The sequence below is a fragment of the Siniperca chuatsi genome, linkage group LG2, assembly GCF_020085105.1.
Source record: "Siniperca chuatsi isolate FFG_IHB_CAS linkage group LG2, ASM2008510v1, whole genome shotgun sequence".
In the NCBI taxonomy this organism is placed as follows: Eukaryota; Metazoa; Chordata; class Actinopteri; order Centrarchiformes; family Sinipercidae; genus Siniperca; species Siniperca chuatsi.
The window spans coordinates 11,909,643-11,929,389 of record NC_058043.1 but is presented as its reverse complement, the minus strand read 5'-3'; the positions used below and the strand labels follow the sequence as shown (position 1 = coordinate 11,929,389).

The window sequence follows — 19,747 nt, the reverse complement described above, 5'->3', positions numbered from 1 at the left end:
TTACAGTATAAAACACACACACAAACACACACACCTACACTAATACTAGCAATAGTACAGGTGAGGTCAGGCAGCCTTTTTAGCCATTATAGGCAGTAGAGAGAGTAATGTCTGTAGATCCATGCTTGATTTTTCATTTGGTTTCCATTTCTTTATTTATAAAAAAACAAACCTTTGACACACTGATCACAACCTGAAGAATACATTTTTTTTCACGGTTCACGATTCTGAAGTAACTACTGTAATGTCACCTTAAAAGGACAGAAGGTTTCAGGTCTGCCAGTCAAAGTTTAATTGTTAGTTACAGCTCTAGACTGTAACTTTGAGTTAGACAAATTAAGTGGATATCTTCCAGACTGCTGAAGTCTCACATTAGCTTCAGCTTAACTTAAGAATGCATTTTTACACAAAAGAAGAACTGTGGATTTTGTCCCCAATCAGTTACATTGAAATTATCTTAGGAAGGAATCTCTTCACAGCCAGTATGGACAGGAAGAAGAATTATACTGACCAATAATGCTTTTAAATGTACATATGAGCATGTGGGTTTTAAGACAGACTTGAAAAAATGTGAACCTATCCTTTAATGGTTTTCCTGCCTGACCATATACACAGTCATTTATCTTCAGAAATACATCTATTACTTATTTGAATTAGTGAAACCACAAAATGTATTTTTGTGTCTGCCATTTTATTCCAAAAGGCAGTTTTGCATTTACACATACAGCATTATCTACAAAGAGAGCCGGAAAGAAAAAGAGATTTTTAGGAACTCATAACTATTCTTCCACTGCGCCTTCATAATAGAGTACTTCACTCAGCCAAACTTCGGGAACACTTTCAAGTTCACCCTGCCATTCATGGCACTGAATCGCAGCAAGCTTGTGTGAAAGAGCAGAGTGGAATCACGATAAAGGTGAAAGAGGATATCTCATGGGACACCGCACCTCCAGGCACACAGCAGAGAGATCTGACTTTATAATACAGTTAAATTAATTCCTCACAAGGCATTTTTACACTGAATGCCTAGACCATAAATATGGGGCTTCTGGTGTGGCCCCAATTAGGTGAAAAGAAATACAGAAATAAAGAAATAGAGTACGAAAAATAGTTTTTTCTCTGTAAAACAATCCAACTGAACCGCTGTTCATCCAAAGATAGTAAGGAGTCATGTCATCTAAATGTTACAAGGGTGTAGAGGTGGAAAAATTATAAAGATTTATTAGTTTATTGGATAATTATGAATTGGCTGACTAATCATAACTTGTTTGTTTCCAACATCAGTATCATTTTTACCATGATGGTTCAGCCCTGCTCTATGTCTTGGGTCAGACTGCAGATTGTGCATCATTTTTCGACAGGCTGAAATTGAAAAGGGAAACATTTATTTCTAAAGCAAAAACCCTGTGTGGCATCTGGGCATCTTTTCAGTACTCAGATATATTGTATGTATTCAACCACTGTCTCCGTATTTGGCGAGCTCTAAGTGAGGCAAACAAAATGCCACGAGTGTTTGTTCTGGTAGATAAATGCTACACCCACCTTTACTCACACTGGCAGCCTCAAATAAACTGTAGCGTACTGAAGTATGGGGTAGGCTGTCTTAATGCTAATTTGAAATTCAAAGTGGTTTTCATAAATTATTAATTATATTTTTTAAATTCACAAAAATGCGTCTGGTGCATTCATTAACATCATAAATGTTTTAGTTCTCTAACAAATACAAATATAGTATAGCAGAGTTAATGAGATAAAGGATTCTTACAATGTGTACATGTGTATGAATGTATTTACGTGTGTGTGAGTGACTGTATGTGTGTACGTGGGTGTGCATATGTCCATTACTCACCCCAGCGTCGTCATGGTGACAATAGTGTACCAGAAGGAAGCTGGGATGCTGGTGAACTTGCTGGAGCTAGAGCCCTTCTCTGCGTAGAACATGACTGTGGCGAAGATGATGATGGCCATGGTGAGTGAGAAGAGGAGGAAGCCCAGCTCTGAAGCACAACTCTTGAGTGTATAACCCAGGATCCGCAGGCCCTGTGAGTGACGGGAGAACTTGAAGATACGAAACACTCGAAAGACGCGCAGCGTCACGAAGGCGCCGCTCACGTCCTCGTTGTTGGTCATCACCAGGCCGATGTAGTACGGCAAGATGGCCACCACATCGATGATGCTCATCACTGAGCGCATGAAACGGTAACGGCTTGGTGCGGCAAACAGGCGCAACAGGTACTCCACTGTGAATATCATGACGCAGGCGGTGTCCATGCAGAAGAACGCCACTGTGTAGCGTTCACCACATGGCATGTCTTTCTGGTTGGCGGTGGAACCACAGGGCACTGTCTCCACCACATTAGTGATGACTGAGATGGCGATGAAGAAACCAGTGACATAGTAGAAGACCAGGGCCATGGTGGAGGTGTGGGGGTTCTCAAAGGCCCGCCACATGGTCTCCCTGAAGTTCATGTTGGGCAGCTTCTGGTCCTTATTCTCCTCCTGATCATCTTGCAGCCGCTCTAAGTTCTCCCTCTTTCTGTCCTTGTACTCTTCATAGCAGCAGTCACCGATGATCTCCGGGATGATGCCGAAGAAGGTCAACTCCTCATCATAGGCTGAGATGCACTCGTGGCGGGGGTAGTGGAGCTTCCCTGTCCGATAAAAGTTGAGGATGCTTCTGAAGGCATCAGGGTCCCGGTCAAAGAAGTACTCCTTGCTTTCCTCATTGTAAAAGAAGTCTTTCTCAGAGCTGCCCAGCAGTGTGTCAGGGTAGCGGTCCAGTGTGGTTCTCCAGGTCTGAAAACGACGGCCGCTGACATTGAGGATGATCAGCTCGTCCTGTCTCTTACTGTTATCTCTTGGTGCAATGGGCATGGGGCAGTTGGCAACAGGCATCCAGCCAATGGCTGCTGCCCTGGCAAAAGGGAGCCACGCTGCTACTCCTGTCGCCATCGTGAAGCAGAGTCTTTAAAGTAGTCCTCCTCACCTTCAGAGACGACTTTCCTCGAAATCAACTGACATCTGAGGGATAAATGGCAACAAAAAGAGAGGAAACATAATGCTGAAAACAGCAGCACACTATATGAAGTATCAGTGTTTTCAATCATGGCACTAAAGGTAGCAGCATGAATTTATATATTATAAGCATGCTGTATATATTGTATATAGACATGCATACTGTACATAACAACCTACTTCAAGTATCTCCATTCAATATTTATGTCTTCGCATTATTTATATTTGTTTACAATTTACAGAAACATCTGACTTGTATATAAGCATTATATGTTGTCATTCATTGTCGCTTTTTATACATACACATTTTTTTCACCTTCTTGGATGTATATAATAGTTCTGCTTATTTTTACCTGTCTTTGTTCAGCTTTGTTGTTTTAACTGTATGTCTATTTCTATCGCCATTTGTATTGGAACTGTGTAGGCCTAAGTACACTGAGAGCAACAAAAAACTGAACCAAATTCCTTGAACTGTGTGTACACATACTCGGCTAATTCTAATTCAGATGAAGCTCATGACATTTTAATTTCCAAATGAGTCTTCCTCTCTATTAAATTTCTAGTCACTCTCCCCTGCTTTCAGTCCAAATCCAGCAGAATGTGCCCAAAATGTCATATAATTTCGAGGAAAAAAGCTAATATATGGCAGCAACTAAAGCACAAATGTGGGGCAACCAGACATGCAGCACGCAGTTAAAGGTGAAGTCTAGTCTCAGTTCTGTTCTGTTCAGTTTTTAACATACTACTACCTCAATGTAAAGTTTATATGAAATTTATACTCCGTGATTTCTACTGATATTTGAAGCCTGTAACAGTTTGCACAGATGGTGACTGATACCAATTCGTTGAGTTGCATTTGTGAACCTTCTGTTTTGGAAGCCCACATTGTGTACAGATATGAATGATCAGTTAGATGTACAGTTAATACAATGCAGTTAATCGGTTAAACTAACATCAGCACCATTAGTAAAGACACAACTACAACTACAATCTGTCCTGAGCAGCATCATTAACTGACAGACGGGGAGAAGCGCTGACTGTCATGGACTGAAACAAACCTGTTGAATCGAATAAGGAGGAAACTGCTCTAGATGCAACAACGTTATTACACCATTTTTCGGTGGTTTAATTCAAAATCAAATACATTAATTACCTGAAATTGTTTTAGAAATAAACTATATCACCTGGCCAGTTAATTTGTCATTAGAAGTAAATGTTTACACATATCTTAAAAAAAGATGGCTGTGTACTCTGAAAATACTTTCCCCCCATGCATGTAGTGGACTAACTTTATCACGAAATGCATTTGTTCAACTAACATATGCTAATCTTTGAAACGCATCTCAACATATTGTCAGAGAGAAATTGAGTGAAACTGATCAAGTAGCAAACACACAAACACTCACCGATAAAAGTGGAGGGGGACGGGGACGGGGACAAAATCCCAACTCTTCCAAACAGAATCAGAGTTTCGGCAAAGACCGAGTCCTCAGATATAAGTGAGAGAATTAGAGCTCGGGTCCATCCAGCGGGATGAAGCAGCGAGCGGCACCTCTCTTTGTCGGTCTGTGGACAGACTCCTGCACCGAGCAGAGCGCCTAAACGCGGCTGATGGAGCAGAATGAACCGGTCTATGGACCACAAGACTGAAAAGAAACGGTTTGTAGCCGGATTTGTTTACGTCCTCTTATTGGATTTTACATCCTGCCTGTCTTTGTTTTCCCGTCAGTGTTTGGAAAGTGAAATGTGATGGAGAGGAGCAGCGCGCTTCCTTTTCTCCAGCGCAAAGTACAATGCGCGTCTCCCTCGCTGTGCCAGCTTTGTGTTATCAGCCCTCCTTCCTTCTGCCTCACTTTACCATCATATGTGACAGACTCACCCTGTCACTTTGGCTATATCGTGGTGCTGTATTGCTTACTAAAGCATAAAATACCACTGCATGGTAGGGACAGTGATACAGCAGATTTAGAAAAAATACTCGAGTATAGGAAACTCACTATAGAGCACTTTAATATTATAGTGAGTTAAGCACCAAAAGGCTGCAGAATTACTGTCCTAACTTTAGTAAATGCCTCTTGTAAATGAATACTTTATGAAGGATATATACAACATGATTCCCATTTTCCAGAAGGGCTTTAACATGACCGGATTAAACTTCTTGAGGGGTGCAGGGCAAAAATGAGCAGCTGGGCCCCTATCAACCCCCATTCCTCCCTATCAGAAAAGCATGTGCAGTTTTTCTAGGCAAGAATACTGCATTGGTCAGAATACAAGACGACTCTGGTCATAAGACAACCTCCCCTTTTCACCTAAAATAACAACAGACAGTGCTCGTAGTTCACAGATGACATGGAGTCTTTGCTGGCATCTTTTATGGAGAGCAGTGGTGTGTTGGTCAAAACGAGTTATTGTCTATAATGAGTCCAAGGTACTTGAAACTGTCAACTGGTTCAACTGTTTTGCTGTGGATGGAGATGGGGTTCAGTCCAATGCAACACTCAAATAATGTAACAGTTCAATTAAAAAACAATAGCTAGGTTTCCATCCAAATGTATAATACATTTTAACCAAATTGCGAGAAAATCGGCAAAAGAAAACGCGAATGAATTCCTGTTTCCATCCACCACTGTTATGCGATTATTAGGAGTGGGTTCATCGAGATAAGTAGTAGGTGGTGCCAATTCTCCAGTCGGGTGCCATTAAACCATTGTGGAAGAAGAAGGCGCAACAAGATGATGTAATAAAAAGAGTGCCAGTTGAACCTCAAACAGTGAAAAACAATATAGAAAACACGATCGAAACATGGCATTTCTGTTTGTTTCATGTATTAATGTGGAAGGTTACTGTCTCCTCATTGCTCTACACAGATCTGATGTTTTCGTCTGCTGCTATTTTTCGTCTCTTCAGTGGAGTGGAAGCTTCAGTGGACATTAAGGTTCCATGCTTTATGTACATCATCATTTATTCAGCCTCAGCCAAGCGTAAAAACTTTTTCGGCTTTTACTTTTTCGCCGTTTACACCCAAGTTATGCAAAAATTGAAAATACGCATAAAAATGGGTGGATGGAAACACACCTAATGTCTGCTGTTGTGCAAACGGAAATGTTTTGTCCTAAAATATAATACAACCCTCACTTTTTCAAACGTAATATCCAGAAAAAAATATGGTCGTACATTCAGGCCATTAAAGTACTATATGGCCCCAGGATTGATGTGTGGCAATTTGATTTAGCACATTCATTTAGGAATAAGCAACAAGGATAAAACAGATATAATTATGGGCTTAAACTAGATTTTTAACACAGTGAGGTCCTGTCAAGATTAGGTAATGAAGTAAGACCCGCATTAAGGCACTTACCATTTCATTTATTGAACTTGGTTGGTGCATACTCGTAAACAAGTTAAATTAGTACAAACCAGTTGACATACAGAGGAACTTTTGGAGCCGGGGGCAGTCACCCACTTTGCCTGGTTGGTAATCCATCCTTGGGATCTGCATATTGACTTAACAGTTATATTAAAGTTGAGTTTAGCTGGTTATGTTTTTGAAAATCGCAAATTGGCACCACTCTATGGAAGCAATGAATTAAAAACACCAATGGACACAATGGACAAAATAAATGCATGCCAGCTTTTTCCAGTGTTTGAGCTGTACTGCAGCATCACAATTAGTAAGAGATACTTTTACAACTTTTTTTGTATTAACAACTAACCACAAAGTCTCTTATACAAGTGTTAAGTATTAGTCTTAAACCAGTACTAAGAATTCCCTCCATCATCATTTTTCTCAAACAAGCCTTCATCATCAAACTATGAGCAAAGCAGAGAGTGGGTGTCAAAGGAAGCCTTATAAAGTGTTGTCATAAGTGAAGAAGAAGCAACGAGCCCCACTGGTTCTCCCTCCTATCTCACACTTCAATCACAGGCAGCTTGGTCTGTATATAGGCACCTCAGGGGACCGCTGTGGCTGGATGAGGAGGGCCTTTGAATGAATGGCCCTGTGTGTGGCCGTTAGAGGGGACAGGGAGGCAAAGTGAGAGAAAGAAAGGGAGCGAGAGAGAGTGACACTGTGTGGCCTGGGTGTTAAGACAGATATGCTATTGATGGACTCCAGTACAGTCAGATGTTCAGATGAAGTTCTGGCACATTGGGTAAAATATTCATGAATCGAGTCTTTGAACATTTTTTAAGTTGCAGGGTTTCTCACACAAAGAGGCTTGCTTTTGCTTCATCTGTGGTCTTATAGTGCTGTGGAGTCTAAGAATAAAAATGTTTGTAGGTATTTTTTTGTCTTTTTTCCCCCTTTAAAAACAGTGTATTTTCTCTGTAGTGTAAACATTTCTTTTTCAGTGACCAGTGAATACACTTGGTGCATAGACCCACTCGGACACCATATCATTAAAAGAAGACACAAATTCACACTATACCGATATCTTTAGTTACATCGCTGTCTTCCCTGCTTACACACATTTGAAAGAAATGTTAGCGCATGCAGCTAAAACAAAAGAAAGATGAAACAATAATCATTTTTGACATTGTCATCATTGTCTTCAGCAGATTAATTCTTTTATTTTGTGATTTTTTTAACGTATCACCTCAGTCTACCAAATGCTAATATATATGCCTGTCTGTGCTGTGGATCATTTTTCCCACTCTAAACTTTTTGTGACATATTCAAACCTCTGGGCTGGCAGCTGAACTTTAGACAAGAACACTTAGGTGCAATTTTTCACATCACTTTGCATGAGGTGGTGACAGCAGAGGCTTTCAAATATTCAAAAAAGAAGAATATCTTAAGATAGTAAAGTAAAGAGACAGAACAAAATGCATTCCAGAGAGGGAAACTGATATGCAAATAACTTTGCAACCAAATAATTATGTCAACCATTTTTCCAATGCAATGTCTTTTGAGGTAATGCAATTTTGTATATTGCAGCATAGTTTCTTAAATCCGTGCGAATCCATCAGGGGTTTTTCCACAGTAAATTGCCAGCTTTTTCTCAAATTATATTTATACATATTATATAAAAACAAGACAAGCAAGTTGGTACTCATTTACAATAAATTCTTATGCGGATAGCTTTTCAGTAAATGTAACCGTTGAGACTCACTTAGCTCCAATTTCTACTGATAAAAAGCAAGCAAATAATAAAAATAAAAACGGTTTATGTTATGCTATCATAAAAATATGCATCAATAAGGCAGACCAACTCCAGGAGAGCACAGAACCTGATACAGCCTTCATCTGTTGCCATTTATGTGAGCTGTTTCTCATTTTGATTGAGGCATTTGAATTAGATTAGATCTCTACAATAAGATCTCATATTTAGATGTTTGATCATCATCATGTCAGAAACTGTTATTCAGGGTTATCTCTATGTTCAGCCTCCTATCCTTCATGGTTTTCATGGAGAAAAAAAAAAATTCTCTGCACTGTGGCATTCAGTCCACAGTGAATATACAGTATCTGCAAAGACTTAAACGCATATAGAGATTGTTTATTTGTAGAAATATAAATATTGGATACATTTTGTCTCCTCTGAGTTGTTTTATGGGTGTAATAGAATTTATGGAACTTAGACTTGGTTTTACAAAGGAGGCCTTGAGGCCCTGTGATTATGTTGTTTTTGGGTTATGAGGCACCAGATGTCCAAACCATAAGATAAGATGTACCTCGAGAAGGCTCTGAGCTACTGATACTGATAACTAAGGACAAGACAGTCTCTTTCTTTGTCTTGTCTTTCTACGGATTTATATAAATTGTAACCACCACCCACTTTTGCTATTAGTGCTGTGCTGAGAAAATGTCAAGCCAAATGTTGGGGTGGCTGTGCCCATGAGTACATGCCGTTCCAATACTTCTCTGTTAACAGATTTGTGTTGTAATAAATCCAAATATTCAAGTAAGGACAACTGAGGCTCTTTGAGTTATTCTTTTATTAAGGACCATCTTCAGTACAACTTTTCTTCAACAATATATGAATGAGAAAGTATAACCATAATCATGCTCACATCTTTTACTCACTTCACCTTCATACCTGCTTTATCACGCCCCTTTTTAACATATGGTTAACATTGTGAAACAGTCGCAGTTTGGTTAGGTTTAGGCAACAAAACTACTTGGTTAGGTTTAGGAAAAGATCATGGTTTGGGTTATAATAAGTATGTTATGTGACATGTAAGTGACGTAAGTCACGTATGTAATGTTATGTAACTTTAAATAAGTCATTGTTGACTTTTGGTTTGACCTACTCCCTTTGTGGACTTTCTCTGTCTATATACTACATCACCTGTCTTCCTAAAGGCTTTCTGGCAGCCCGGTGCGTCTCATACAGACACTAAAGGGTACCTTGTGTGTCTGTATGAGATGCACGGTGGCAGAGCGGCTAGCTCCTGCCTCCCAATAAAATCGTGTTGGTATTTGGACGACTGCATGGGAAGAAGAACGCATGGATTGATATAAACCTCTAGGTCTGTCCTTGTCTGTGTCTGTGATCGCCCTGCGACAGGTTGGCGCTGGATGCTACAATACATTTGCTGTAGCTGTGAATTGCCATCTTTTATGAGAAGCTGACACTGACATGTTATGATTAGTAGTTTATTAAACTGTTTACACTCAATTGATGCTTATTTTTCATTAAGAAAAACATTAGGGTACTGCACAGCAGACTAATGTGTTTAAATCAAAAGAAACAGATTTTTTTAAAGCTGCATTAATCAATGTTTTTGATATTAACAGTGGATGAAATGACTTTGTGTAATGTGAAAGATGTCACCTGTGATGAACTCACAGAGAATATTCACTTGACTCTGCAGTTCCCCTCAGCTGTATGGAATGTTTTAGGGTCTTTCAGCTGATTGTTTTGGGTGTACGTTTCGCAACTACCGTTTTGGTTCACTCTTATCAGCATCGTTTTCAACAACAGCGACTAGCTAGTTAACATAGTGGTGCACTTAGCAGCTAAAGAGGCAAATTTTACCCTCAGCAGGAGTTGGTAGAGACCAAAACAGAACAAGAGTGAATATTTTTGGAAGTTTTTATTGGACATTCATCAGGTGGCCAGAAACATGACTCAAAATAAATGCTAATGCTGCTCCATGTCTGCTGGATGTGTAAATAGGCAACTGTAAGCTAACATGTTTGTCATATCAACTTTATACTTTGATAATATGTCAATTTTGTTTTTACAACTTGTTGACCTGCCTCTATGTGGCCAAAAAAGGTAAATTAATATTGGTTGGTTTATTCAGTGAATTACTAGATATATACTTAATAACCCACTTAATAATTTTATTTACTCAACTTAATAATAATAATAGTAATAATAACACTGTAGCCTGTGGGTAATGTGTCATTAATTAAAGGGGAACCCCACCGATTTTACATATCAAAGTCTGTTTGCAGGTCTTTGGGAGTACAACTACATATGGGAAAAAAAGTTTTATAAAGCCTTCTGTAGCTCCAGTTGGAGCTGCGTGAAGTCTGATAAATTGCCTAAAGTGATGTCACTCAACTCGGTTGGAGACTACAAGTTTGAAAATGAAAAAATCTGGGGGTGTGGAGTTAGAAAGAAGATGAGTTTACCAGACCTCTGTAGCCTGTTCCTCATTTCTGCTTGAGGCTAGCAGCTCGAGGCTACATTAGCCGCAACTAGCACAACACATCTGAATCTCTGCCCAAGCTGTTGGCTGGTGAGTTGCATTGTGGGTAGTGTAGGTACTAGGTTTTGACAAGGAAGAATAAAAAAGACAATGTGGTTGTGCTGCATTGATTTTGATCCTTTTATTTTTGAAAAAACGCTCCATTGTGAGTTTAATAATGTTATAGAGTACAATACTAAATCGATGGAGCACTCTTTTAAAGCCTTAGATCTTCTTTCCTAAATGTAGGAAGCTGATTTTAACATTACAGTGAACCTGTCATGGTTTGAGCGTTTGGTTTATGCATTTCCTGTTTTATTTTGTAAATGTTCTGCCTCATCTGTCTGTCTTGTTTAGCTTCACTTCCTGTCTTTGTGTGGTTTTTCCCTCCAATTTTGATTATCTGCCCTGCACTGATTAGTTGCACCTGTGTCTAGTTATCCTGCCCTCACCTGTGTATATAGTCTGTGTGCTTCCCTTCTTTCTTTGTCAGTTCGTCATTGTCTTCTTGTCAAGCATCCCAGCCTTTGTTTCCCCAGTGTGTTCTTCTGTTTCTCTTGGACCTTGCTTTTGGATTTTGGATTATTGCTTACCACCCTTGGACTTGTTTGCCTCTGTTGGACTGCCTTCCTGATTTTGACCACTGCCTGCCTGGCTATCTGTGTCAGCCTTATATTCCTTATTAAATCATTGAACTTTACCAGCCTGCCTCCATTGTCTGCGTTTGGGTTCAATCCCTTGTTTTCCCCTGTTAGCCTGCTTGACGCCCAACACAACAGAACCACTATTTTTCTAAACTAACCCCTTTCACATTATTTAAAATCCCTTGTCATGCCAAGATGAAAACCAAAAACATCCTATAATTTACTCTGGTACACTGCATAACTTACTGTAGGGTATATAAAACAGCTCTCACTGTGCGACCCATGATGATTGCAAATGTTTTAGTATCCTGTAATCTTTCTGCCAAGCCAAGGTCTATTGAACATTTTTCATGTGGATGAATGTTGTAAATATAGAGGGTTTGATGTCCTATATCTGGTATGAATGAGTCTACAGGCATTACCCATTCATTAGTAAAACATGCTATAATACTATATTTCAGGGGAGACACAGTGAAGATTCAATGGAGAATGAAGGCAGATGCCATTTCTTTGTTAAATCATAGAATGCAATGCATCCCATTTTAACAATCATATAGCTAGAATGATAGAGAAATAGATAATAGCTAGATAGAAAGAGACAGATGTGGTGGTCACAAAACAGATGTAAAGGTAATGAGGTGGACATGGGCCACAGGTGTCCTCTGAACAATTACAGAGCACAACAGCTGGAGAAGCAGTGGGCCTGAGAGGCTGCAAGAAAATAACAAAGGGAAGAGTTAATAGAAAGACAGTGGTGTCTGAATCATTAAGTATGAAAAATCACAAGTGTGTATCTTAAAGAGGGAAAAGCAAGACAGACCATCAGGCAGACTATAGACCCAAAGAGACAGTGTGGGTGTGGATAAATGAGTTCAGATGAAAGCCAGCAGCATCGATTGTGTTTGAGCAGTCATCTTATGATTCACTTACAAAAAAGATCCAAGCCCTGGCTTCATTATCCAAAACACAAACCACACTACAGCGTAACATGTATGAATCCTGTTGATCCAACCTGTTGTGGAGATGTGGAGAAAATGTACAAAGACAAAAGATGGATTGACAGACTGTAGTGTTGACCAACACCATCAGGCTGGGTGTTATAGAAAACAGCTGCTCATGGAAGCCCACCACTTTGAGAGAAATTATTGACTCTGGGAACCTCTTAAGCTTTGAGCAGCAAAGCACTTTAACACCACACAATCTATGTGACATTAATAACAGCCAGCAGCACAGACAAAACACATTCAAATCAGGTGGTGGTAGAATGAGGAATTAGCATATATATACACACTGCCATAAGTCTCACTGAAACTATGAATAGAAGGCTTTATGGCAGAGTTTTAAAACTCATTTGTCAACAGCAAATGAATCCAGAAAATGCAGGTGTTTTAGTTGAACAGGCATTTAACCAATTACACATTAAAGCAATGATGTTACTGCACTCTCAGAAAGGATCAGTTACATCCACATTAAAGTTGTTTGTTTAAGACATTCTTTCCATATTTACTGGTACAGTGCATTTTGCTTTTAGAATGCCTTTAAAGTACATAGCATACAGAAAACATAAATGAGTGATGTAAAATTTCACTACAGTGCCAGTGTCCTTCACTGAATATAAATACATTTAATTGAGCTGTAATATCTCACAGGGCTTTGAATGATTCAATTACATCACATGAAGGACAAAGTCAAATTCACAATCTCAAAAATGATTAAGGATGTTTAAATGTATGAAGATGTACACAACAGAGTATGTCAACATGGTGAAGTAGCCCCTAAGTATTGATTGTATTGTCAAATGTGGTGATACCTTGTACTGTACAATGCAAAAAAAAAAAAAAGATAAGTTCCCATACAGTATATTTCATTGCCCTTCAGAAAATGGCAGCGTTATCATAGTTCAGTGTTTTAATTAACACTCTTATGAGCGCAGTGAATGGTCCAAGGACTCTAAGGCTGATTTATGACAAAGTAATAAATTACATACAGTAATGAATATTTTCAATTATAGAAGTCCTGGCTGACACAATCGTCAACCTCAATGGGTTAAAATGAGACAAACTTCATCCTGTAACAGCTTCGATTGGATGTGATGTGGGAGCCAAAAGTGTTTTTATACTTACATTATTTACAGTTGCATGTATGCCCTTACAAATTAACGACATCCCCCCACACATGCACACAATGCTGTGTTGATAGGTGGACATGTGACAACAGGAGGCTGTAAAAGCCCAACTGGGTCTCTTCTGTCTTGACCTAGTTACTGTATAATGATTTGTATATTATCTGCCACACACTTATTCAGAGACATCAAAGCATTAAGCAGATGCAAGACAGCCACTAGATTCTCTTGGGAGGGAGCCAATTTTGAGGAAATCCACGATAATATTTCAATAAATTATATAGTGCTGAAACAATGATTAACTGATTAAAATTGTTGCAAATCAAATTTCTAATAACTGATTAATTGTTTAAATCATTTAATGGGCAACAAGACTAAAAGTCTACCGCCATGCTAGCAGCTCTGTGAGGTTGTACTTAGGCACATTGGTGCTTTGAGCTAAATGCTAACAGCTCACAGTGACAATGCTAAAATGCTGATGTTTAGCAGGTATAATGTTTACCATGTTCACAATCTTAATTTAGCTTTTGATGAGATTTGCTAATTAGCACTAAACACAAAGTACAACTGAGGCTGACGGTAAAGTCCAGAAATTTACAATAAGGATAACTCAATAAAATTATTAACAGATTACTTGATGCTGAAAATAATTGTTTTTAGATATAATATGGTAAGTATTATGTGCAAAAACATAAAATCACTGACTTTTTTAAGCAGTGGACTTTCTTGTTTTTAAGAAAGGGCTCAAAATAGAAGGGTTGTGTGTGTGAGGAAGATGGAGAGACACAAAAATGAAAGGACACAAAAATCAAAGAAAGGTATGAGGCAGTGAATACTGTGGCCAATCAGCCACGGGTCAGTGGCCATATGCACACATTGAGAAGTAAGGTGTGATGTTGTGATGATATTTTTAATGTGCAAATTAATTTTAGCTTGAAAGCTACATCCATGCTCTGAACCTGATGGGCTTTAAAAGTCAAACACAAAAACTATTTAATCTGCTACTTTGATGAGGAGAGTGTGTGTTTCAGACATAATCCTCTATTCAACATGTAGTCGTTACATTTCTGTCATTAATGGAATCATTTATTCACTATCTTTAAAAGACTTTGTTCTGTCAAAGACTCATAGCATTAATGGTGAAGAAGATGGCAGTTTTGACATTTACAGTCAGCAGGTATGCATGTATAAGCTCACACTCTCACTCATATACAGACACACCCAAACCCCACACTACACTAACTTACATTCATTTCCTGGAGACTTACCCTAACCTAAACCAAGTCTTCACCCTAAAATGGAATGATTTATGTTATGGGGACTTGTGTTTTGTCCCAAAAAGGAAAAGGAAGGCGAGTCTCGACAGTACATGCACCTCCGCTTTTACTATTATTTATTACATAATTAGTGACATTGTATTTATACTGTACTTCACCATCTACCAGTAAACCCACTTGGTACTCGACACTTAGTTTATCTTATACTTATACCAACATGTTACTTAATTTATTTCTGACCTGTTTATAGTTTAAATTATCGTTTTCTCCTGTGTGCACTGACGTAAAGAAGAGCTACTGGAACAAAGAGTTTCCCTACGGGGATCAATAAAGTATTTCTGATTCTGATTCTGATTCTGATTCTGAGTCCCCACAATGTGACTGTGTGCACAGGTTATTGTCTCCACAACATGAGTAATGCTCGCTCGCTCGCGCACGCACACACACACACACACACACACACACACACACACACACACACACACACACACACTTCATTATCCCCGTGAGGGACAGTCATTGACATAATGTTTTCCCTAGCCCCTTACCCTAACCATCACAACTAAGTGCCTAACCTTGACCCTTAACCTAATTGTAACCTCTACCCGTCTCTACCCGTGGGGACCTCAATTTTTGTCCCAGTGGTGATACAGGTCCCCATGGGTTTGTGTGCATTCAGGTTTAAGTCCCCACTGGGATATAAGAACATGAAACACCCACACACAGTTCCATTATATTGTGCAACTGGCATCCATTTGATTGTCATTTCTCACCTAGAAACATTATACACACTTTACATTACTCTGTCTAGTGGTATTTTACCTTTCATATGATTTGGTAATCCTAAAATTGACTTGATGATATCATTACATCCAATTCTCTTTGGCTATTATTATACCTCATTTATAAAAGTTCTGTCACTAACCTTATTCTGGGGCTTTAATTTCCAACTCAATTATATTAGAGTGAAGTATGACTGAGTACTAAAAATTTTTGGGCAGTGGGATTTGGACATTTTTGGTGTTCAATTTCCTCCCTGGCGTGGTATGTGTGTGATATGGGGAAAATACCTTATCTAAATACCTACATCTGTTTGGCATTTCTGTTTAAGATTTTTTTTAAAGCTTTGTCTTATCCCTCTTCTGCTATGGTGCTTGAATTCTTTTAAAAATTGGTTAAAAACTTTTCCCCAAGTTTCTCTTTAAGTAGCTGTTCCAAATGCTGCACTCTACAATTTGTCTGTCATCCCAGAGTTTCCAGTGTTCTTTTTTACTGATGAAAATGACAGAATATGGGGCTTACTCTAAGGATCTTTGCCACAGTAAGAAATTGTGGCCTGTTTCCAAGACTGAAAGAAGGCATTGCACAAAGAATATCCAAAGCCAGAGAGATGTACAAACAAACAATCTACTTCAACTGGTCTGATTGAGCTTTTGAATCAATCTGTCTGCTGAGTGATAATGACAAAGCTGGAGGTAAACACTGCACTATATGAGCAGTCACAGCCTTCACATCAAAGAGAGAATTACTTTACTTACCGGCAAAGTCAAATGGTGTTTACTCGAGTCCCGCTACTTGACTGTGTTCAGCACACAAACTTTGATGAGTTCAAAACATTTCGTCATGAAATTGATATAAGTGTAGCAAACTTACATTATCTGGACATACTGACATTGTTCTGTCTCTCAAAATGATTGTCTTCTATTGAGACAGTGTTTGCTCTCTGCTGCTCATCTTCCCTTAAACAGTTACTGAAAAAATAAGTTTTACATCATTCATTGATGTTGTGGAGTATTTGCTCAGATTTTGGTTTTCTTACAGGAATACACCCGCAGATCCCCTCAAACAGATCTTTGATACAGAGGGGGGTATAGAGAGATGCTTTGAAAGCCCTCACCGTTTGTGTCTCTGAGTCAATAGTGCTACCATTTCAACATAAAAGTGAAAAGTGCCTGGTTTTCAGGACCGCACCAGCTGAATAACACCCTGCCATGCTTTGTCCTGTGGGATACTTCCACCTGCTCAAAAAGCTATCTATCCTTTGACTATTGATTAGTTACAGCCAAAATCGGTGAGAGGGGAAGCGAAATGGACTACTGAATGTATTTTATGTTTACCAGGGTGATAAACATTCCCATTCAATAGAACATCCTAATTATAAAGTGACTGATTAACAATAAAGAAGTGACTAGGCTTTTTGAGTCAAAGTTCTTTTGGTTTTAGAGTTTGCCTTGTTAATGTCATGGAGAACTTGAATGAAACAGCTTGACAAAACCAATACTTACTGATACTGCACAGGTTATATATATATTTTTGACTACACAGTATAGTGCTCTAATATGAAAAGCCCAGGAATTATGTCCATATTAGATGATTTTGCACGTCACACTTGACCATTCAGTAAACCCCTACCCTGAATAGTGACTGTCCAGTCACAGTTTAGCAACCATAACTAGGCATAGCAGGCCTGTCAAGCTTTGCATTTCTCAACATGCCAAAGCAGTGTGCATGGGGCTGTAGTAAGACCAATACTATGTATACAAAGAGTTTGGAGGGTGGTGTCTTTTTGCCTTTCCAAAACCAAAAACCCATGAGCAAACGTGCAAGGAATGGATTAAACAGTGTCTTTGTCCGCTCTAATGTAAGCTGCAATTGCGTTAGCATGTCTGGTTAAGTTGCTCATTACTTAGAGTAAAAACCAATCATTACTTTCAAGGCCAAGGAGCACATCATTAACTACATTAGGTTTGTAGAGTTACAGTTTACATTAAAAAAGCTCAGTTCACAACTAGCACATACACAGTGCAGTTTTTCCCCACTGTGTAGAAGCCCATCCTGGAAGCTATCAGGGTTTACGCACATCAGTGGCTCTATCCATTATTGGATTTGGATTTATTCTCCAGCAACCCTAGTCAATGTTACCTGATTTACGTTTGCCAGACACGGTTTTTGTTAAAAACAAGTATGTAAGCTAAGCAGCCAAACAGGATTATATTAGAGCAAAATAACAGTTTGATTTTTCTGTCATTTTTCCTTATTATACTTCTCATAATACTAGGACCAGCTGGCTCTATACTGCAATACAAGAACAATGTCCTCTACATGGATTATTGACTGGTGAGAATGCTTTGACTTTTTGCTTGGGACATGGAGTTTTAGCCTCTGTTTTAATTAACTGTAACCATGATCTTTGCCTAACCTTAACCAGTCCATAGTTGCCATGCACAAATATTGCAGAAAGTGAGAATTTAAAAATGTTGGTATTGGATGTAAAAAAAAAACCCCAACACATTGTCATTGTACGTATACTTGTCCAATCTTAATATTTCTTGCCTGGCGATAGAGTTAAATATGAAAGTTCATTTTGTATTTCTGTGCAGACAGCTGCCGAATGATGAGTGTCGCAGATGGACTGAATTCTTATTTACCTTTTAATCAACAACAAATACTGCATATACTCACGAAACACCAGCCGTACTATGTTTTAAGAAGTCACCTCTGGTGGTACTCTGTTCATTTTTAAAGACTTAACATTTTATATTAAAAAAGAAACAAAATCTTATCAACTGACTCTTTGAATACTCTAGCTCTACAGATAAATATTTAAATGTGCATTGTAAGCAGGAGAAGAAATGATAAAGGGCCTTTTTCTTGAGTTCTTATAGCCTAGATATTTCTTATGAAGTAGATAATCTAATTCAGTTTTATAACAGTGTTCATATCAGGCATGCATATCCATGCGCTCTCCTTTGAGTTATTATATTGAATGTGTTGAAGATCATTTTCCATCAGTCACGAACAGAGTTGTCTAAAATGGAATAAAACAATTGTCCTTAATACCCATCATTAAAATTCACAGTGCATAGTTGTTACAGAGGAGCAGACACAAGGAATTAGACTTTTGGAGAGTGTGGGAGCCATTATGTGATTAAATTACCATTCATAATTTTGCTATCTGGTGCTTTTAGCCTGGATGTTTGCCTGGATAAACAGGCCGCCTCTTCCAACAGAGATATGCATGTTCTGTATTGTGCCATTATTTATTCAAATAGTGGTTTTTAGAGAGTACTTTGAGTATCATTTGGGAGCAGGAAAGAGACATGATATCTTCAGACTGTCACATTGCCCTTTTATGTTTATGCCTTGGATGATTTTATTAGCTGTCTGCATGTGTGGTATTGATCATGTTATACTGCCAGCTGCAGAGAAGAAACTATTTTTCTTTTAATGACACTAAGTTCTGACCCTTTGTTAGAGTCAGGGAGATTGGGTCAAGTACTGAAGTGAAGTATTAAGTCCATCAAACTTGTTTTAGCTCAGCTGTTTTTATGGAGGGAAAGCAATGATCCTTTTCATTTCTTTGTATACATCACAAAGGACTCAATCACATTTGAAGGTTGAAGAGTATTTGAGTTTAAGATGACAATAATTTCTTGTTGCAATGGCATTAAATAAAACTTTGTTGGCCCTACAGTGCCTCAAAGCTTTCAAACTCAGTCGATATATTTCTCCCTGCATAGTTTACAAAAACAACTCACCTTCAGGAAAATGAGCTGAGGTGTCTTCAGCTCAGACAGGGTCATAAAACTCTTTAAGCCCAATGCTGATCAGCACACTCTTGGTTTATGACTTACAAGCCTTGATAACAAAGACTACAGTGGACATCCAAATTGATGGGGTCGGTTTGTCTAGTTGGGGAGAAAAGACCTTTGTCAAAATGTTGGTTCAAATGTCACCCAGGGTGCTGATAAATCACCTCTAACATGCCAAACCTCCATTTGTCTCTGTTCTCTTGTAAGCCAGTGATTTGTAGTAGGCTCCACTTTTGTCAGCTCATGCCTAAGTGGGCTATAGTTTGTGTAAGCACAGAGATTTCTTGTTGTCTCTCAGCCATAAATTAGGCTGGTTATGTCTTTTTCAGTTAATCCTTCCAGAGATCATGTTCATCTTTTAGTGATTGAAGTCAACATAGACTTGAATAACTGAGATAATACAAACACTTGTTTAGTTTTGCACAGTTTTTGGGGTCCAATCAATGCCTTAGATCA

At 38.7% G+C, this 19,747-nt stretch overlaps 1 protein-coding gene across 3 annotated transcripts in view; it reads right to left on the bottom strand.

Annotated features, from left to right (window-relative positions):
• The window catches only part of LOC122886984 (potassium voltage-gated channel subfamily D member 3-like), a 129,674-nt gene that overhangs the window by 69,542 nt on the left and 40,385 nt on the right, over window positions 1-19,747 (bottom strand). Inside the window, exons 1-2 of one of the 3 annotated variants that reach the window (XM_044219789.1) lie at window positions 4,422-5,839; window positions 1,850-3,021 (exon numbers count right to left, since the gene is read on the bottom strand). In XM_044219789.1, the coding sequence (XP_044075724.1) occupies window positions 1,850-2,952 (1,103 nt within the window). In that variant the 5' untranslated portion in view covers window positions 2,953-3,021; window positions 4,422-5,839. Of the gene's footprint in view, window positions 1-1,849; window positions 3,022-4,421; window positions 5,840-19,747 lie in introns of those variants that run through there. The other 2 variants (XM_044219780.1, XM_044219784.1) reach the window with 2 other exon arrangements.